The sequence below is a fragment of the Apostichopus japonicus genome, chromosome 3 (assembly GCF_037975245.1).
Source record: "Apostichopus japonicus isolate 1M-3 chromosome 3, ASM3797524v1, whole genome shotgun sequence".
Taxonomy (NCBI): domain Eukaryota; kingdom Metazoa; phylum Echinodermata; class Holothuroidea; order Aspidochirotida; family Stichopodidae; genus Apostichopus; species Apostichopus japonicus.
In genome coordinates this window covers 25,358,393-25,381,106 of record NC_092563.1, presented here as the reverse complement: position 1 = coordinate 25,381,106, position 22,714 = coordinate 25,358,393, and the positions used below count along the sequence as shown (strand labels likewise).

Sequence of the window (22,714 nt, the reverse complement as noted above, 5' to 3'; positions counted from 1 at the left end):
TCGCGCCAACCTATGGTGGCGCTCCGCTTAGATGGTGTACGTAACCAACAGCACCAGACAATTTCCATCGCCTAAAAATCATCTGACCTTGGCATTTCTGCAACACTAGCAGGATAAAGTGTAACCTGCAGAGACTATTCGTGGCAAAGTAGCTTAAATGCAAGTTATATATTTGTTGTACCATAATTGATGTTGATAATTGTAGAGACAGAGTCAAAGAGCAAAGTTTTGAAATTAGGAATCGAAATAAAAACTTCCAGTATTGAGATACTGCGTCATTGATGCTCTTGTCTTATTGTCTAAATGTCTATTGTCTTACTGTATAAATCCACAGATTCTTGTTTATGGAGTAAGCTTTTTGGTTCAATTTAGATTACGTCAAATTCGGGTGGTCATCACATAAATGTTTACCGTGTGCAAGCGAAATGTTTCAAATTTTTGTCGTGAAATGAAGGGAAAAGCTTTTAATAATGTAATCTGTATGAGGATAACTGTGCGGATGGATGGACGTCGTGTGATAGTCGAAGTACACTAGATAAGTATTGTGTTCTGTTTGGACGGGCATCTTTCGGCATAGATAAAGCATTGCTTACATAATACCAACATAAAGACAATGAACTTTCTCACATATAGAGACAGTGAACGACTACTATCGAAGAAGAAAGGGGCCGCTCTGCCCTTCCTTAAAGGTAGTCAGTGTGTCGGTCAAACTATCATCAAAGATGGGTTTTGCGGTGGATCAACACATTTGGAATGACACAGTAATGGACTCCCCGTACAGGGTGGAGATCATGCCCTCTGGATACCTTATAATGGCTGTTTACCTGACCTTGGTCGGTGAGTAATCGAAACAGATTAAATGTGGTCGGTCGTCTGATATCTTTTAAAGTAGTGTAAAACTAAAAGTAAGTTGGCCTGACGTTTCGATCCTAGCAGGATCTTCTTCAAAGGCTAAATGACAAGTGTCCTTTAAAGTTAGTATAGCCCGTTCTGTTGATCTTGATAATCCTCGATGACGTCATGAGACTAACACCTTTTCTCTGGAATTCATTAGAATGACTAATTAAGTTTTCGGTTTTTTTTTCTTCTTCATAATCGTGGTGAAATCAATTAAGAGGGCGTCCTAGTTTGGTCTATTGATATCATAGTTTTGGTAGTACTCGGTATGTTTGATCTCATGATAACGTCGCTAAATATCCCTGGCATAGATATCTTGTCAGAGTTGTATAGAAGTTCAATGAATAACTAGAACCGCATTTGCCTGTTAATACGCAGTATTGTAGTGCGTGTGGAGTGCTTGCAATATTATTATTATTTCGGTTGTTCAAGGTGTAATTTTTTTGTGCGGACAACACATCACGGAGTATAGTCATGTAGGTACCTACAAAGTGAGGGCGCTTGTGAGCGCCGTGACAGGTTCAGAATAAGTTGGCTACGCAGCTTGCCTCTGAAACTGCAAAGGTACAGAAACTATATGAAACTTTAAGTTTCAACGTCCAGTCATGTAGATTCCGTTCACTTGGCCAGTTATTACCAATATTGTAGCGCGCACGCGCACTACAATAAATTGGCCGATACACATCTTGTAATCCCACAAGCTTACCGGAAGCAAAAACCATTCCACTTTCTGATATATGACTTAATTAGTGGCAGCTTTTTCCTATACTTTTCAAGTAGCATTTCTATGGTCAAAATTACTGTTGCTATACTACTAGGGTCGGCGTTATTATTAGTTTTACCAAAGTTTGTATTACTATTCGTATTGCTAGGGTCGACATATAGGGTCGAAATTACTATAAGTATTGATAGGGTCGATAACACTCTCGGTATCATTAGGGTCGACATTATTATTAGTATCACTAGGGTCAGCGTCATTATCGTTATGCTAGGGGGTAGGTATTCATATTCACATCACGAGAGCCAATATTGCTATAAGCATTACTGTTAGCATTTTCCATTCTGTCGTGTACATCCACAACGCCCTGTAAACAATAATGTGACTACAACGCTAAAATTGATAATCCCGCAACAGTATTTTAACATGTAACATAGCATTTATAGTGTCGACATGAATGTCAGAATTACAAAGGTCGGCATTACCCTTAATAAGTTGAATAATCTTCCTCGTCCACCTGTATTTCACTCATCATATGGATACAGACCAGCAATCACTCGATGTACCTTTACTCAGTTCCTCGACGAATGCAACTAACTTATGGACTCTTCAATCCTTCATAACTCGTTACCCCCCCCCCCCCCTTGATTTTAACATTCATGTTAATATCTTGCATGATGGGAAGGTAAATCGATTCTCAGAATTGTTGGTGTAAAATGGTCTTCTCCAACACATTTCCTCACCATCACATAAACATGGTGACACTCATTCTTTGATTTGCTCCAAAAGGCTCTGTGTTATTTCTTGTCCTGTTTCCTCTGCATACAAATCTACTTAATACATAATCCAGAAACATAGTTTGCAAGACCAGTTCTACGCTGATTACTCCCAGATGTATACACCATTTTCTCTTGATCAAGTTGCGGCCAATGCTGCTTTATCTAGACTCGAGTCTTGCATCAATGACGTACGTTCATGCCAGGGGCGTAGCCAGGATTTTCAAAGCTGTAGGCACGACTATCTGAGCGGAGCGCCACCATCGGTTGGCGCGGAGCGTACAAGAAAATTTTTGGTTTTATAAACCCCCCAGATGGCCGGAAACGGCCCTTCCCGAGTGTTCATTCTGGTTCCCTGGCCTCATGCTAACTTGAGACACCTCTTTCAATATCACTTTTAAACCCCAAAACAAACGAGTTAAAATAGTACGTTATGCAATATTATACAACACCTTATTGTATTCTGGTCATTTGATTGGTCAATTGCTCGTTTATTGCATCCGCTCTATTCCACACTATGAAATAGAACCATGGGTTATATTTTTTGATAGCACTTTTTTCAATAGTAAGATCAGAGAAACCTGTCTGTTCAAAACAATCTGTTGCATGAGTGCATTTTACCCGTCTTAATATATATAATATGTTGTATAAAACAAATATTGAATGGTTTTCATTCGTGCAATAGTGCAAATATTCATGAGTTGGAAGATGTAATGTTCAAGCTCATTCAACGAGGCGCAGCCGAGTTGAATGGAACATTGCACTCATAACCATTCATTATTTGTATACTACATAATGTATTTAAAATTAGCAAGGTACATGTACGGAGTAGTCTTACTTTTCAAATTGTGATACTTGTAGATACAAAGAAAGGCCAGAATTGTCTTTGATACAACTATAGCCAGTAATTGTCTTTGCTACAACTGTAACTAGTAAATGTTTTAAGTTAGCCTAATAAGAAAAGGCGAGAGCTATCCGACGATTGGTATCTGATGCAAATATCTTCAGCACAGCATCAACGTCAATTGCAAAGTCTCTGTGGATGTCAGTGGAGTAGCCAGGATTTTTCAGTTGGGGGCGCTGGGGGGTTGACCATTTCCCGGGTGGGCGTCTTGTAACTATCTAAGCGGAGCGCCACCATCGGTTGGCGCGAAGCGTACCAAGAAAATTTCAGATTTCAATATCTGCCAGATCGCTGGAGATGGCACTTGCCAGGCTGGATAGCAGCTATCTAGTTGCGTAATTTCGGGAGAAAATTACAAATTCGTCACTCCGGAAATCTGCAATAAAGTTCATGCAGCCTTAATTTTTGGTGAATTATTTCAGTTATAAGAGATTCCAATTGACATCAACATTAGAACCCAGTACAAGTTGACAAATGATGGGGCGAACTGGGAACCCCAGCCCCATTTTGCCCTATGTTTGGATAGAATACCCCTCATTTGTTCAAACCCATGACAACTGACAATCTGTGAATAAGTTTACTTCGAAATGGGCACACTATATTGCAACAAGTCGGTCAAGGAATGACCCCAGGGCCTTAGATATAGGCCTATAGGAACGATACCCCAAAATGTCCCCGGACATACTATAGGCGAAGGAAGCTATCCGCCGCGACTGCATGTGCGACTGCGGTCGAAGGGTCGTTCATGAGTGGTCATCATGGAGATTCGAGACCGTTCAGACCAATAATATATTTTTCGCACATGTAATTTTTTTCGACACCCAAAATCCCAGTGGGAGGGCGACTAGGGGGCGACAAGCTTTCATGGGGGCTGTCTCACCCACGCCCCCCCCCCCCTTGGTTACACCACTGGTGGATTTGCATGAGTGCCAAACCGCTGAATTTCTCTTCATTCATTGTAGAACGCACGTAGTTTTTTATTCTGCGCATTGCGCTGAAAGACCTTTCAGAATTTGCCGAAGCTATTGGCATAGTTAATCATGGTTAGTATTAATTAGATGTTAAAAACCTGACAAGATCGGATCCTAGTCTGAGTGTTAAATGAAACGGCACGCGATAGAAATTACAGCCTAGATGACAGAAGAATAGGTCACCTAATTTAGCCATATTCTTGCTACGTTCATTTCAATAGTTTTTCCTGTCTAGACTCTTAAACTCGTCCAGCAAGCTTATGGATTTTGAATTATGGGTGTTTAAAAAAAAAAGTAACTTGGCCAAAAAAATTGTAGGCCCGGGCCTACAGTGCTACAAACTGGCTACGCCCTGTAGGCCCGGGCCTACAGTGCTACATACTGACTACGCCCCTGCATGCAAACCTATTTTGAAAATAAATAATGAAAACACTGAATTTATTAGTTTCGGCTCCAAATATCATCACTTCGGGGACAAATATCATTGCGATACAGTCAAAGTCCCTTTTTTTTGTTGGCTCTTCAAAGTTACCGTCGTCGCATCAGGAGTTCTTAATTTGATGACAACTATGTAACTCCTTCTTCCAAAGGGCGATTACACCCACACTGCCCTTACCAGAATATTTAGCAGTATTTTCAAATATTCACCTTATTATAAAATGTATATCTTTTCGAGACAAAACTCATATCAAAATCTCTCTCATTTGGTAAAAAGAAAAGTTACAGCTTAGCTTTTGAATTAACAAAAAAAAAAAAACGTTGGCCACACACTAACATCCCTTTCATGTCTCATTCATTTTCCATTCCCAGGTGTAATTGCCACAGTTGGCAATGCAACAGTTCTTTTTGTACTTCTCAAGCTTGGAACATTTAGAAAACGTTCAATCAACTTCCTTCTTGTCAACTTGGCATTTAGTGACCTCTGTGTATCTTTTACTGGCTATCCACTTACCACTATCTCCAGTTACTCAGGTCATTGGATCTTCGGATACAGGGCTTGCAAATTCTCTGGATTTGCCGTATTCGCTTTGAGTTCCAGTTCCATGGGGACACATGCAGCATTGGCTGTTTATAGATATGTATACGTATGTCAACACAATTTACGTAAGTATTACTAGTCGCATTTGGTTACATGAATGAATGAATTAATAAACGGTTGAATAGGAACAAAATTGGAGACAAGCATGCAAACATGAATAATTGAATGCATGAATGGCTGAATGGAGGAATGAATAAATGTATGCATGGATGTTATGGTGTTAATTTCTGGAATAGCCTAAGTCATACATTAAGAAATATTAAGTACCTTAATTCATTTTCATTCAAGTTGAAAAATCATCTTTTATCCAAGTATCAACATCTTTAGATCTACATTTGTCTCTGACTTTAAGTATTTCCCACATTATCAAAATGCCTTTTTTGTTTATTTTAGGGGTGGGGGGGGGTATAGGTCTTCTTTGTAAGGGGCTTTATTATCATGCCCATATACTTTATACTTGTTACCTTTATTCCTGGTGGGCTTCTTGTACAAGCTACGGCTTCCAAGCCCTTCCACCATTTTCTCTCCGTAATTTCCATTATTTTTCTTTTATTTGAATTACTACTTATTATTTTCTTTGCATGGTATTGTCTTCACAGTCCTATTATTATATAAACATTGTGAGAAAATGGAAAAATAAATGAAATGAAATGAAATGCTACATGCATTCATAAATGAATGAATGGATGAATATATATGAATGGAAGGATGGATGAATGACATAATAAATGGATGAATATATATATATGAATGGAAGGATGGATGAAGGAATGCTAAATTACCCAGCAAACACAAAAGGTTATCATAACATTATTAAAAGAGCCTCTAAAATATGTTTTTATCACGTTAAATTTGGTTTTATAAGAACGTCGGCATCACATTTTTATGAGATATTCATGTTATATTCATGTTATATTAGTGTTTTAACGAAAATATGTATTGAAATAAGAGCCTGAACACGTTTTCGTGACATATTTATTACACCACAAATAACGTTATCAAAACAAAAGACGAAACGTTTTAATAACGTTTTAAAAACGTTTTTGTGTTGAAAAACTGAATGAACAAACGAACGAGTGATAGAATCAATAAATGAGAGAATACATAAAGAAAAAATTACAGAATGAACCAATGAATGAACCAATGAATATATATATATATACATATACATATATGTAATATATATATATATATATCTATATACATATATACATATATGTAATATATATATATATATATATATAAAGAATATCCACGTACTACGATAGGATATATTATTAGTAAAAAGCAGAGAAATGAGATATGACTCATAATTGACAAATAAGGAGTATTGTTTTAGACAAAATATTGCCAAGTATTGGCTTAAACAGCCAAACACGAACAGCCAAAACACAATGGTATGACATGAGGTGATGAAAATACTGAAGTTTCACCTTCAAAACCTTTCTTCTGTCACACAACGGTACAATGTCCTTTCCAAATATTTTGGTAAAGCATTATAAAAGGAAAAAAAAACATTTGTTGAATGATACAAAATATATGAGTATTACAATGTTACCTTGCATAGAGTGGAAGAATCCATATATCTTTTCATCACTTGAGACCAACCTTACATGCATATGATAAGTTTCTACGACTTTTTGTTGTTGTTTAATGGTCCAGGTCCAAAGTTGACTGCTGATGTGACTCGTCGCGTGATCATCGCTTTATGGTGCCACGCCTTCTTCTGGGCTGTGACTCCTCTGATTGGCTGGAGCAAGTACGATTACGAACCATTTGGCACTTCTTGTTCAATTGATTGGATATCAAGAACTGTGAATAATTACTCATATATGCTTTTAACAACGATCACCAACTACGTCATTCCTATCATCATTATGGTCATCTGCTATACTAAAATCATCAGAAGGTAGGCAGAATTTTGTTCCTGTTGGTATGACATATGAAGGAAAATGATGAATGTTGGTAACGGATTTGCTAAACATGAAAGTACCGAAGGTGCAAGGGTTTGTGGTAGGCTGGGACATCCACTTTATTATTTACTTTATTAAGTTGTATGGTTATAAGTCGCATCGACTTATTTATAACGCCTTTACCTTCAGTTGTATGCCGGCGTAACTTAAATACAGAAGAGTTCATAAAGGAACATTTCCAGCATTGACTGAGTTGGTTTTCGACAAATAAAAACAAGTAATGTAATTAAAAGTGAAGGTAATTATAACATACCCATAATAAAGTGAGCTCCGTGACCTGCCTAGGGAGGGACGGAGGGAGGGAGGAGGGGTGGCTGTCTTTGAGTGCCGCACCTGGCGCGTACTTTAAAGGTCACATGGTTATCACCTGATCATCATTGACTTGTCAATACCGCTGGCTATACATCTTATGCTGTCATGGGAGAATCATATTGAAATATTGTCATGCTGAGTGCGAATTATTCGAGTTTGTCATTGCATTATGTGTTTTTTTTTTTATTGCCATTCATCATGCGTAATTACAATACTGACCCTGAATACGTACTTATCTTCCCTGACAGATCTAGAAAGGTAGACCCTTTGAGAGTTGAAGAAAGGGATCGGAGCATGCGCGTTATCAACAAACTGGATCAATTAGAGATAAAAATAGATAATCACGTGACTAAGGTAGTGGACTTTTTCATTTATATATATATATATATATATACGTAGTTTACTTCTCCTATCAGTTGGCCGTGCATTAATCCTGCACCAATGCCTCCCTTATCACTCTTCAAACGGGCAATTTTAATGTTGCCATTTTATAACAGAAAATCATCTCGCCCATGCTTTTTCTTTTTTTAAATTTTACAACAGTCTCAACTTTTTTTTATATAATCTGCTATTGTCTCATTTCCATCAGATGTGTGTCGTCATGACATGTTCCTTCATCATTGCTTGGACGCCGTACGCTGTTGAGAGTTTATGGATGTCACAAAGTACCGTATTCGTAGGCCCGATATCTTCAACATTACCAACAATGCTTGCCAAATCATCCTGTATGATGAACCCGCTGATTTATCTGACTTCGAGCTCAACGTTCAGACGGGACGTCGTAAAACTTCTAAGGCGAGCATCGAGGCAGCGGCCTATCCTTGATGACAATATCCAAGCACCAACTGGAGATGGCAATGGTCCACGGTCTTCGGGCAGATTTTACCTCAAAAACACCAAGAATGCACATGGAAAATCCTCCTGTGCAATTTACTTTGATAAAAAGCAAATTTTCATAGGCGATGTGTCACCTGAAAATATAGAAAAAGACAGTTCATTAGCGCAGCGTGACCCAGATAGAATCTCAGTTCGTTTCTCTTCTTTTGATGCATCGACAAGCAACCGGGAATACCAGCTCAACTTACCAGCCAACCAGAATCTGGATAAGCCAAAAGTGGACTTGCCCAAGAATTTTGAAATGAATGATAACCCTGGTACCTCCTCTGATTCAAAGCAACAATCACGAATGACAACATCGCCCATATTTAACTAGAAGTCTAATAAATGACCAATTTTATTTAGTTTAATTGGAAAGAGTTGACGGGAGGAGAGAGGAGGGAGGGGGGGGGGGGGGTATTTGGTGCATAATCGACAAAGTACGAATGAAAAAAAAATTGAGGTTAGTTTTCCCGGCACTGTGGAGTCACATTTCCAAGAACCTGGAGGAAATAAAATACGGTTTCTTTGTTTCAAGTTTCATCTGACAATTATTGTTCTTTCATGTGCTGTTGGCTTTGAAATTGAGACGTTGGGGTTTTGGTCTAACAACAAATATGTTTGTTTGTATATTTGTAAACCTCCAATCACAGCCCGGAAAAAAATATATTTCCGGTCTTCCGTATGTAACTCCTAATTTAGATTTATTTGACTATATGAGATGTCTGCAATAAGTTATGGATATCGTGAATTAATTGTAGATATCGTGAAATGAATTAAAGATATCCGGACAATTTGTGGATATTTTTATTGGAATTGGAAAAAAATGTAATTGAGATATCTCTAATTTTAATTTTTGATATCTTAGATTTAATTTTTGATATCTCTAATTGCATTTGAGATATATTGCATTTGAGATATCCATAATTTTACTGCTGATATCCATATTTCAATTATTGATAGCATTAATTTCATGCATTTCTTCATATCCCTATATTGGGATTTATGTCTTGATATCCCAAATAAAATGTTGATATTGCAACTATATAAGCTTGATCTTAAAATGAATTAGAGATATCGTTAATAGGATTTAAGATACTTTATATAGTGAAATAAATGTTAATTCAGCGTTCTATATAAGACCGGACATATAGACTGATGCATAGATATATGTTCCAGCCGATACTCATAGCTGGTACAGCAACTTCTGTTCATTTCCCACAACCGTGCATTAGTAATTACTACTTTGTGTTCGTAACACGGTGACATGTGTAACAGGTGGCGCTGTAATAACTGCAAAGCTGTTAACTTGTTCCGATGTAAGACAAAGAACTGAGCGACTGGACAATGAGTCTAAGAAGATGAGAATGCCTACGAGATGAAGTAAAGGAGGTACGGTACCACTTGAGACCAGTTCATACCTCCCTTTAAATTACGCCAATTTGTCATGCCGAGAACGAAGAAAGGCCATGTTCGGGTATATCCATAGGCCTACATAGCATAAAGCGGCTAGAAGCGACTTCAATTTAGAATCGCCTATAATGAACTCGCACTAAATGGTTCATGTCCCACAACATCAGTAATTACTACTTTGTGTTCGTAACACGGTAACATGTGTTGAACAGTAGTTACTGTACCAGCTATGAGTACCGGGGTTTATGGTCCGACATTTCTCAACATCAACTGAATACCAATTGAACTTACGTCCTCGATCACACTAGTATTACTTGAATTTACTTTGTCGGTATAGTCCGTTATTTTGCTCAAATATTGAACGTGTGATGCGCTTCCATGTGTCCCGTGTTGTTAATCACTCCACCCTCACATGCAAGTTTCATATCACACATACAAGTCAACGCGGAGTATCTCAGTACGCTTCGTATTGTTTGTATGACATTATACTGATATATTTGGCATTACCCCAGAAACGGTCAGCATACAATCTCACGTCTTTGTCATATAATTGTACTTATTTAGAAGTAAAAAGTATCTTCTCACGGTCATCAGATCTAATTAAAGAACATTGTTGTCTAAAATATGTCATTAGTGTAAAAAATACATGCTCACATTTTTCCCCTGTTTTTTTGTGTACTTGTGCAGAATGTATATATGAAGTGAATAAATGGCGACGCGGCATCAATATGATGATATCATTCGCTAATCTTCTTTCCAGTATATCATTTTTTTAATATTTTATAGTATGTTGATTTATCACGAACAAGCAATATAACACCACTGCAAATTATATTGTGCATTCAGTTTGGTTAGCAATTCCAATCATGATAGTTTTAAGTGTATTTGAGTTAGTTATGTGTTTCATAGGAGTTTTGAGACAGATAAAAATATGGTGCTAAATATGGTTGCTAAGCTGCTAGTCATGTTAAAGTATCAATGTATGTTTGTTGATGAATTTTGGAAAACAAACTTCCTAAGCAGATTCAATATTTATTATTCTAAATGCACCCTGACCAGGTGGGTTTGAAGGAGAAAAGCTGTCGCAATCGAAAGAAAGAAATGTATTTTCTGTTGCCCTACTGGCGCGAACGATTTACCGTAAAATCACTGCGACCGCCCATATCAGCATGTAACCTATATATACTTGTATCGTCTACTTTTTTTTACCCAATTTCACGGAGGAAACGTCTGAAAACACCCGTTTATTCCTTTTAATGGAAGGAAAATGACACAATTACGCAAGCTACTTATGTAAGAACGAAATAAAGATATATACAATTCAAGAGAATGGACCTAACACAAGCTAGCACACAGGCCTAACGGTCGTAAACAAAACAGATAGATTTGATTGGCGCATGGTCTGTTGGGCGGGGCTTGCAAATATTGAATGAGGTTAGAAGAATCTACGGTCTCGTTAAAAAATCTGGCGGTGTTTATTCAGCTCAAAATGTTTAACGACAGGTATAACACAATACAAAATAATGATTATTAATATGAAAATCGCATAGAACGGTGTTATGTTCACTGAGCTTTCAGGGCAGAAAGCTGGAAAAGTCGAAGTTAAATTTTGGCAAACACACATTGAGATTTAAATCGTTGTTATAACCATGTAACGTTGTTATAACCATGTAACTCATACCACAACTTCTGGTTAGTAGTTATGTATACATTTGTTCACAAAATATTTTGTGGTGAAGTTAACTGCTGTACAGGGCCTTAACCTGCGGGGGGGGGGGGGGGCAGGGGGAGCTGTACCCGTGAGTTTCCACGTCCAAAATGAAAGTAGGCCTACGATAATCAGATACTGTGAACGCCTGGACAGTATATGCGCTATCATTAGTTAGGTTTAGCGAAATAATCACATCATTTCTCCTGATTACATTGCAGTCAGTATAGTGTTCAAACTCAAGATTCTAGACATGTATTGTAAGAATGGCATTCAAATTGACACAAGGTATATTTAAACCACTCATCATATAAGCATCAAATACTGCATGATGTGCATAAAATGCATCATGTGCGTTTGGTTTGGTTGCAATATAAAGAAGCGTAGAGAGCTCCTAAGACTTAAACTGCGGGGAAAGTGTAGCAGTCTAATGTGAAATTACGATTCATAAATATATGTATTACGTCTATATGTTTTACATATGAATATCAGTTTCATTGTTAGCCCCTATATCGATGCCCCAATGTTTTAGCTAATAACAATAAGGAACAGTCTCCTGCACGGCCCAACCCACTCAGATCATTCCCCCTCCCCCCCCATCCCAGTAGGTCACTTTTAGCATGTAAAACAACTAATTATGATAACAAGAAATCTAACCATTAATTTGCACATAAATTACCCACATGGATTCCCCGTGGCATATATTGGCTACGGCTACCACCAGAATGCCCTACGGTACTTTTTTATCTTCAATTACTTGTGAACAGCTATACAGTAACAAAAAGTCCTATTTTTGCCCCACAAAGTGATTTTACCGAACAATTTCTTCTAAAAATTTAAATTTCTAAAACATGAGATCTCAAAAAATAAGAATGTTTAGAAGCAAATTACATGGCCTGGGTAGTGCCATTTCCGGCAATCTGGGAAGGAATTTTGGCAAAAATGTTCTTGCTACGCAATACGGGCGCCAACCTGTAGTGGCGCTCTGCGTAGATAGTGTCATGATATGGTCCCTTTTGGAAAATAGCCAACCCACAAAAAAAAATCTTCAACAAGGCCCTGGTATAGTATGCACATCGAATCAGCACTATGTTAAATTTTGGCGATAAATATTGTTTCTCGGTGTTCCTCAACTGCCCCCTAGAGATTCTACCCAGGCTACCCCCCTTGAAGTATCTATATTTTGATAGGTTTTTATGTTTCCGATTGAAGTGAATGTGCCCAGTTACCCACTAGTGCTTTTTAAGTGTACTTATAATACCATATGCGTGCATGTTGTAGACATCTATATAATAGGTGATTTTTCTTCTTGTGTGCAATGTTTAAGAATACTTTCGTTTTTGTTTTAGGTTTCAATTTTAGGCCATAAGTAACACCTAGATGTTAAATAGAAAGTCTTTCTTAATTTAAGTCTAATCACTAATTGTCAGATGTGACTTTAGTTAAAATATATTTACGACCGACTTATCAATTCAGGGACCAGACAGAAGCAAACTTTCAGATTTCAGATTTGTAAGTCCGCTCGATCCCTGTCCCACACCGGGGCTTCGCCCCTGGACTATAATGGGCCCAAGGAGGGCCCTGGAACCCACCCGATAAATGCATTGCACCATTTGGAAATGAAAAAGGGGTTTTCTGACTTGCGAAGCGGGGGGGGGGGCGGAATGACACTTCCGCCCCACCATATTTTTCACTGGGGGGGGGGGGCTGGCGCCCCCAGCCCCCGGTTCCTACGCCCTTGCTCTGAATATGCCTCTCCCTATTGAGATTATGTGTAGCCTAATAGAAACACCACAGTATTTAATTAGATACTTAGGTGTTTTTAACCTTGGTTAGATCAACTCCGTTTAGGATATACTAAAATAAATAGAGTTTTGTTTCCTGACAATTTTCATTTTGAGTTACATTTAGTAGCTATATAGGCTGGAATCTCATGCCCCAAGTCTTAGCCCAATGTCCTAAGTTATTAGTATATCATCCTGAAGATTATACGACAGTCATTTTCGTCGTCAGCTATTGCCCGATAGCAGACGCAATCACCAGCAAGCAGCCGAACGTCAGATGCAGCAACATTGACAATGTCATTAATACGGGTATGTGCCAAGAAGAGAATGGATCCCAAGACCGACCCGGCAAACCTCGGCAAAGTTAGACAGACCCAGTACCATTTACGATAACATCATGCTCTCGATCAGAGAGGAAGTCATCAACCCCTCGAAGAATCTGTCCAGAGACACCAAGAGTATATCTTTAGTTTATCTCATGTGAGACTGTATCGAAAACCTTTTCGAAATCCAAAGTGGCAATTCCAATGTGGAATAGTTCCAACGCCAAAGAATCAGCCCAAGCTTGTCTCTTTTCGCTAGAATAACACCATTTTGGTGGGTCCTTTGGGGCTGCTGTCTCGGGCCTCGTACAGGAAGAAGTTGCTGTCATTGCTATATGGTAACTAAAAATACCCCCATGCATACGGTGATATCCTGCAAATTTTGTCCTTGTATCTCTTCGGCTAAATATATTCATTTTTGGGCCCCACGCCACTAGTACAGGGTGGGACACGGCACCAATACATAACCTGCCCATCAAACGTTTTCGGCTTAATAAATTTCTTCTGGGCTCCCGGTCTATATTGATCACTGTTCTTTTGAATAATTAACCAGCTGACGACGTCAAGTGAAAGTTGTAAACAGACGTTCTGCTTTCCCGTCTTCTATCTGTGTGTTGTGTGTAGGTCTTACCGTAGTGCCGTTAATGTATGGTTTATGTTCACCTTATATTGCTAGGAATATTATAAGAAGCAGAAAGGCACATTGACTCGTTACACGTACTTTGCGGTGTGTGGTCATTTGAACTGAAGAAGCCTTACAATTGAATACAAAAAGAAAAAGAAATGAACCATTGGACTGGACTGTGAAACGTCTACATAATGTAACACAGTGGGAATATCGCTTTCAGAAATAGTCTGCTATATCACTGCAGTAAGGACAAGTTAGGCCTTACGTAGGAATAGGCCTAGCAAGTAGCATAGCCTAGGAAGTCTAGCCTCGGAGGAATTCTAACGTTACGTTATGTGTAGCCTAAATTGGCCTACTATTAGCCTATCAGCACCAGCCTTAGTAATAACACATAAGCAAGGACGGCTGAGCCCATTTAAATTTGGCCTCTGTGAAGTCAGTCAATTAGAGCACCAATTAAGAGCAGTGGGTTGGGTAGCTGAAGTATATCAGGAAGGTTTCACTGATTAATGTAGTGTTGCCCATTATCGGTATGCATTATTGGGATCAGTCTGATATTGGTATTTCATTTATTTTATTTTCACATATAATTTTATAAATGTTTACAGATAATACGAAGTAGTAGCTAGTGAAGAATACATGAAAGTGAAAGTATCAGAACAATGATCCCTTGCAGGCTTGACAGGGTGCTCTGGTCCCTAAAACCACAGAGAAAGAGACCAATCAAAAGTTCTATAAAGCAAATTAAACAATTACATATAAATAGGACAATAAGACCATAACAATAACACCCCCTCCAGTACAGCTGAACACCTGTGTTCATACAACAAATGAAAGAAAATTAGAGTACTTCAAAGTAGTAAAGGACTAAGGGCAGACAATCATTAGTCATGAGTTAGTACAGTATTTCAATGAAATAATTATGAAAGTTATATCTATTAGATCTTAAGCTGGGCCTGCCACTTATTGCTATGGGTAACGAGTTCCAAAGATTGATGGCATGCTAACGAAGGCTTGAGTGGGAAGATGTTGTGCTATTTACAGTACTATGCAATAGAAGCTGAGGATTTCGTGTATTGTAGCTATGAATGGAAGCATATTGATTGTGAAAAAGTTAGAGAGAGCATCTGGTAGCAGATTGTGTATGAAGCGATATGTGAATGAAGCAGTTCCTTAGATTGACTATGTCCTGAAGTTTCAATAAATTAAATGTCTTTAAAATAATACCAGTGTGATCACGAGGACCACAATGACAAATATGTCGAACAGCTCTTTTCTGCACTTTGGATTGGTTTCTTTTCATCTAACAGTATGTAGTACTTTCCGGTGACCATAAGTCTCGGTAAACTAGTCTTCCAAAGGTCTATACGATGATAAAATCACACATATTTACTAGCAGTTTACAGTTGTTCAGTCAAGTCAAGTAAGACATTTGACTTCCTCACATTTGACATGACAAACGAAAATGAGAGAAAAAAAATGCATAATTTACTGATACTGTAGTTCCTAAAGATGCTCCTTCTTATTCTTGTATCAGAGAGTTTAACTTTTCTAATTTTTACTGAATTTGATAATTTTTATTTCATTGCTTGCAATGTATCTGTTGTACGTAGGACTCGTTAAGATATGTTACATGCAATGCGCCTATTAAGAATAAATTTACATTGACATTTACATTACATAAAACAAATTTGCCTTGGTCAGAATTAAATTGAAAATAATTTTGGTCTAGTAACCAATCCCCCATACTGTGAACTGGAGTCTATCGTAACACTGGCAACTGTTATCAGCAGCTTCTTTTCCTTTGTCATCAGGATACATTGATTTCTTCTTACTTCAATTTAAGGTCAATTCATTACCAATAATTTTCCTGATCATAGATCTATCTCTCTGTTTCTCTAAAGAGAAAACTGACAAATGTTTCGACCCTTTTGAAATTGGAGTACTCAAGTCACAAAACTGGTATCTTAAGGCAGTTACTTGTGCGCAGAAGCAACGTAGTTTGTCTTGTGATTCCTGCCAGATTAACTAGTGTTCTGATTGCTATTTGAAAGTAAGCTTGACCTGAAGGAAAGTACAAGGTCTATATGTGTGAGAATGTAGTGAAGAATTACTGTAGGGATTTTGTTGTTCTCAAACTTCTTGTTGAAGAGTAATATGTTCTGTTTAAGCTCAGGTTTATGACCCTGTTGTGATGTTAGTAGTGCATCAATATATTTTGTAACTGAGTGTGTTTCCATGACAAGATATTGTACAATTTAATTGATAAAAAGAAGAAAGATTCTTTACAAGCTACAGTATTTGCAGTTTGGGGTAGGTGAGGAGAGGTAGTGAAATTTTTTTCAGATCGAGGCTTGTCCAAACCACAACAAGTATAATAAGGTCAGGCCTTTCTTTGGTTCATGTCAAAAAAGTCATTCAATTGTTAGATGTTACCCCATAAAGATGTTTGTGAAGTGGGAGTAGGAATCAAACCTTTAGAACTTACTACTGTATATACTTTAAGCAGCAAATCAGGTGTCCTCTTAGATATTGGGCTTTGCTGAAATTTGAAATATTTTCTAATCGATTAGAAACAGTTGTCTAGAGATTCAGCTTGCTTTTATTAATCCATTATTTTAGGTACTGTAATGGTGACTGTGAACTGGTACTATGGACAATGGTGATCAGCAGGAGCTACACAGACAACTTGTTACAGCTTTTCAGCAGGGTGATATCGACACACTCCATCAGGTCCTCGAAAACCAAAACTTCAACTCCGTCGTCGACATAGATCTCGGGGAGGGTTTCACCCCATTGCATCTTGCTGCCGGTGGCGGCCACGAAAATGTGGTGCGGCTTTTACTGATGCGCGGTGCCATGTTGGACAGCAGAAATGCATACGGGTGGACACCGCTCATGCAGGCTGCCAGCAGCGGACATTCACACATCGCAGCTCTACTGCTACAGAACAAAGCAAATCTGAATACCAAAAACAAACTTGGTGCTTCCGCTCTGACCCTAGCATCATTGGGCGGTCATTTGTCCGTCGTTCGTTTACTGGTTGATTACCCTGGAATAGACTTGAATGTCGTGGAGATTGATGGCCAAGCCATCACACCCTTAATGGCCGCAGCACTCAATGGGTACAAGTCTGTCATGAAGTTGCTGATTGACCGTGGTGCTGACCATTTCCACGTGGAGAAGAGCACCGGCTGGACGAACCTAATGATGGTGTCCCTGGGAGGCGGGTACGATGCTGCACAGCTGTTGTTAGACAATGGTGCCGATCCAAACACTGCTGACATCAACCAGAGAACAGCCCTTGAGATTGCTACACTTCAAGACAACAAGGAAGTAATAGAACTCTTGGAAATGAAGACAACCAACAGAATGAGAGGTAAGTATACAGTACAGAATTTTATGACCATTATAAGTGAATAGGAGTAAAGATCTACATGTATGCAAAACTGGAATCTTGCCTCCACGTGTTAAAGCAGCTTTTTGCTTCCTTTTCTATGATTTTCTCTAACTCATTGACCCAACGATGCCATAACGACATACATAACTAGCTTATATAGATTCCAATCTAACTTCAAATGGTGGAATTAAAATCGAAAAAATTTACATCTTTGAACGTTGCTTTTTTCTCAAAGATATTTTCTGTTAGGATCGCAATAAACCCCTCCGCCCATAATATGAATATATCAATTCTATGAACCTCATTCCATAATGAGGTAATGAATTTTCACTTCGCCGGCGTCGTATTCCAACCCAGTACACCAATATGTACAGTACTACAACACCATGCTTTGTTTGTGTACATTGTGCATGGCTGTAATACCGATGCAACTTTTTCGGATTGCTGTGAATGAATCTGTTTTTGGCAACGGCTAATAAACATGTTAGCTATTCGCTGATTGGTTGAATTCAAACTAGTGGATTTGGGGAACTGTATGCGATTAATTTTAAATGAGGAATTTTGACAGAAGACACTCTACTCATTATTATTATTATTTAAACATTTCTAAAGCGCACATATATATGTAAAAACATAAGCTATGGCACTGTACAAACTTAAAAGAGTAAAGGTATAAAACTTAACGAAAATTAAGAAATGTTAATCATAAGAAAGAGGTAAAAATCTTAAAAACAGATAACCCTAAAAGACTAAACAAATCCAATAATGATGGAGAAAATGAAGACAGTATATACCATGCCACAAAATCAGAAAATAGGATAAAACAAAAGTAAGAAATAAATACAAAAAGAATGAGATAATAAGTAAAACTAGATTAAATATATATTGGGCACGTGTGAAAATGAAAGTCTTAAGACTGGATTTAAATGAACTTACAGTACAGTACTTGAATTGCGAATAAAAATGGGAGTGCATTCCACAATTTGGGGGCACAGACACAAAAAGATCGGTCACCAAGGGACTTGCAGCGAGTGCGGGGGGTAGTTAAAATCAAACTGTCATGAGATCGTATGGAGTAGCTCACTGATCCCGTTTTAAGAAGGTCCTTCAGATAAGATGGTGCAGATCCGTGAAGCGCCTTATAAGTGAGTGATAAAATTTTAAAATCGATACGATCCTTTATCGGAAGCCAGTGGAGAAGTTTAAAAGCAGAAGATATACTGTCATATTTGTTCAAATTTAGGATGATACGGGCAGCCATATTTTATACACGCTGTAACTTATTAAGGGAAGAACTGGGAAGACCATAAAACAAAGAGTTGCAATAATCAAAGTGTGATGTGACAAGTGCCTGAACTAAAGTGCGAGTAGAATCAGTTGAAAGATGCTTACGTAATTTTCTAATATTATACAAGTTAAAACTAGCGATTTTACATTTTTCATTTATATGTTTTTTCATTGATAAGGTGTTGTCCAAATAAACGCCAAGATACTTCACATCATTTACACAATTAATAATAGATGATTCCATGTTAATACAATCAATTTCAAGTTTTGCAAGTTGAGTTCGTGAACCAAAGATAAGAAATTCAGTTTTGGTATCGTTCATTTTTAAGCGACACATATTCATCCAAGCCTTAACGTCCAATAAACAACTCTCCATAGCATTTAGAGCACTAAGTTCAGAGTCGGAATTACCTGGTTTGAATTTTAGGTACAGGGCGTGATCGTCTGCATACCCCATGACCTCGGGAAGGTGACTGGAGATTGTATGATATAAAGTACAGTACTTGCATAAGCCGTAAAGAGAACAGGGCCAGCACAAGATCCTTGTGGCACGCCCTGGTGGACGGTGGATTTCGTAGAAATGCATTCACCAACCTGAACACTTTGTGTGCGTGGTCTTAAAAAACAATCAAACCATGATTTAGCCAGCCCCTTAGTACCAAAGTTTTGATCAAGAACACTCAGCAAAATGTCATGGTCCACAGTATCAAAAGCTGCAGAAAGATCCAGCGTAACCATCATTGTAACATGGTTATTGTCCATATTGCACAAAATTTCATTACACACTTTGAGCAAAGCTGTTTCAGTGCTGAAGTCTTTCCTATAAGCCAATTGACACGAAGGCAGTAAATTATTTTGTTCCATATGATCGCAAAATTGTGATAAGGCAGCTTTTTCACAGAGTTTGGACACAAAACTGAGATTGCTAACCGGGTGGTAATTTCCATACGATAGGTCAAGACCTTGTTTTTTAAGTAGAGGTAAAACAATAGCATGCTTCCATTGATCACTGAAGCATCCCGAAGCGAGACTCAGGTTCACAATTTTAGCAATAACTGGAACAAAAGAATCCATATTATCCTTTATAAGTTTTGTTGGAAAAGGATCAAGGCGACAGTGAGTATTTTTAGATTGTGAAATTATTTTCCTGATATCGTCCTCTGAAACTTGAAAAATTGATCAAAAGCTTTACCACAATAAGTAAGAGTTGGCTTGTATACCTCATGTTGAGCAAGTTCTTTCCTGATGTCTTCCATATTCTGCGCGAAGAAATCACAAAATTTGGATGCAAGAACGTCCGCATTCTCATCAGGAAATTGATTAACTTTAGCTCGTCCAGTAAGATTATTCATAAGCTTGAACAACTTTTTGCTATCACGTCCGCACTCATTTACCATGTCATTAATGTGAATAAACTTTGATTTCTGTAGTTTTTGGGAATAAAGGTTTCTTAGTGATCGGAATACTTGAAAATCGGATAAATCATTTGTCTTGCGCCATCTCCGTTCAGCACGCCGCCTCTGAAGCTTTAATTCCTTCAAGTCATTTGTGTACCATGGTAGTCTCGGTCGAATTGTGATAGTCTTCGTTTTTAAAGGGGCATGTTTTTCTAAAATGCTGGTAAGCGACACATTATAAAATTGCACAAGTTGATTGACGTCATCAATATCCATCGCGGAGTTAGCCATTATCCGTAAGTCATGAGCAAGACTGACATTGTTTATATCTGCAATTTTCCTGAATTTAACAGTTTTTCTGGTAATATCAGGTTTTGGGCAGTCAATATCGCAGGTAACAAAGCAGTGATCAGAAATGAAATATTCACTAATTGGCTCAGTTATAATGACATCGTCATTACTCCTAGATAAAATCAAATCCAGTGTATTTCCAGAAGTATGGGTGTTTGTATTTAGTGTTTGAGAAAGGCCAAACGTGTTCAACAAATCAATGAACTTCATCACTTCATTATTTTCCGCATCATTTAAGTGAATGTTGAAGTCACCACAGATAACAATATTTTATCCACGCTACAGGAAGCCTCCAAATAATCGTTTAAGAATGTTGAGACAGTCACTGGATGTACCTCCGAGTAAGGAGGACGATATATAATATGAATAGTTAGATAATTCACGGTCCATACAGAATATTCAAATAAAATATATATATTCACCAGAGTGTACATTTTTAACCGAAAGATTTGAATTGAATAAAATGCCAGTTCCTCCTCCCCGTCCCCCCACCCTCGGTACATCAAGGAAACTAAGTCCATCTGTGTTCAACTGGGCACGAAGTACACTATCATTTTCACTGAACCAAGTCTCTGTAACTGTACAAATGCTTGTGTTAAAAGATAAAATCGAGAAAGTCTGGAATTTTGTTCCTTAATGAACGACAATTCACCGTACTGAATCTAAGTTTCTTATCTGCAGAAGTCCCTAATTACTCGCCAATTAATGCTCTTGGCAGGGAAAAAACTCGGCCAATATTTTGAAGTTTGCTGTTTTGTGATGAATACATGTAAAAAAACTCGATGGATTTGTCAAAAGGGTGGGAAAATGGCAACAAAACGTAAAAAGTTGCTTTAAGCTCCTGTGTGGCATGGAGATTAACAACTGGCAATTGGCCAGACTAAGACAAAATACACTGCAGAGAATTACATGAATTTCCCTGCTGAAGAATGGTAATAACACAGAACTCCATTTCTACGACAATGAATTTAGTCGAATAGTAAGAAAGAAAGTGTAGGGAGCAACTAATTTACTTGATTGAATGTATCAAAGTGCAGTGAAATCAATTGTGTACAGGAACTAGAGTAGAACTCTGGCAATTTTAGTCTTGGAAGGGACTTCACCTGGACTCGGGCAAAGATGAACAATATAACCGAGTGTCTTGGTAATGTGACGTAAATGTGACGTAATTGTGACGTAAACATGAGGTAATTGTTCACGATACTTGGAAAACAATATCCTCATTATCCTCATAGCCAGGTGAAGAGGCCTCTGTGTAAGATATGATACTCAATTACTTCAGCATCTGTGCTTGCAAGTGTCCGTTCATTGTAGAGACATGATTAGGTGGCATGTTATCACTTCATGTATTCTTCTTCACTACTACTGCATATTACTACTTATATTTAAACATTAAAATTGCATTTTGTGGAAACAAAACGAAATGAAATGAAAATTGTGAGAACAAGTAGTGCCATCCGAACTGATCGAGTTCTAAATTATGCAGTTTAGGAGTTAGGACAGATGTGAGCGAATAATTCACTGAGGTAATTCGGAATGTCTTTAACAATATCAATCTTTTCTACCATTATGAGTTATCTCCTCTTCGTAAACTCTAGATTCTCTTTACTTTAATCCTGCAAAATACCCAAGCTGGATCCACAAATAAAAGGGCGAATTTCTCCCTGTAGTCAGGTGGCTTAGCAACTTTAACGTTACCGGCCGGACAAAAGTACCAAATTTGGCATGGAGTTTCTTTTCGACCTATCTATCGATTTTATCCGTGGAACCCACTTTATCGGTTCCGATTTTTCAAGATGGCGGCCAAAATCCAAGATGGCCGCCAGAAAAAAAGGAAATGTCATATATCTGGCTGTAAAAATCGGAGATGAACAAATGAGTGGTCAATTCAGGTGTTTCCGGGGTCACTGAAACAGATGATGATCATGGCATGTTGCTTGAGTAACCCACTTCCAAG

General features: G+C 38.0%; 2 protein-coding genes across 6 annotated transcripts in view; both read left to right on the top strand.

Moving 5' to 3' along the window:
- Nucleotides 1-10,448, top strand: part of LOC139965606 (visual pigment-like receptor peropsin) — a 51,585-nt gene extending 41,137 nt beyond the window's left edge. For all 3 annotated transcript variants that reach the window (XM_071968147.1, XM_071968146.1, XM_071968145.1), the window contains 5 exons: nucleotides 634-837; nucleotides 5,077-5,370; nucleotides 6,968-7,214; nucleotides 7,839-7,944; nucleotides 8,180-10,448. In XM_071968147.1, the coding sequence (XP_071824248.1) occupies nucleotides 723-837; nucleotides 5,077-5,370; nucleotides 6,968-7,214; nucleotides 7,839-7,944; nucleotides 8,180-8,803 (1,386 nt within the window). In that variant the 5' untranslated portion in view covers nucleotides 634-722 and the 3' untranslated portion in view covers nucleotides 8,804-10,448. The remainder of the gene's footprint in view (nucleotides 1-633; nucleotides 838-5,076; nucleotides 5,371-6,967; nucleotides 7,215-7,838; nucleotides 7,945-8,179) is intronic.
- Nucleotides 10,449-14,172: 3,724 nt separating this feature from the next.
- LOC139965622 (ankyrin repeat and SAM domain-containing protein 6-like) overlaps nucleotides 14,173-22,714 on the top strand; it is a 31,816-nt gene continuing 23,274 nt past the window's right edge. Inside the window, exons 1-2 of one of the 3 annotated variants that reach the window (XM_071968182.1) lie at nucleotides 14,173-14,314; nucleotides 16,945-17,701. In XM_071968182.1, coding sequence (XP_071824283.1) covers nucleotides 16,975-17,701 — 727 coding nt within the window. In that variant the 5' untranslated portion in view covers nucleotides 14,173-14,314; nucleotides 16,945-16,974. The other 2 variants (XM_071968181.1, XM_071968180.1) reach the window with 2 other exon arrangements.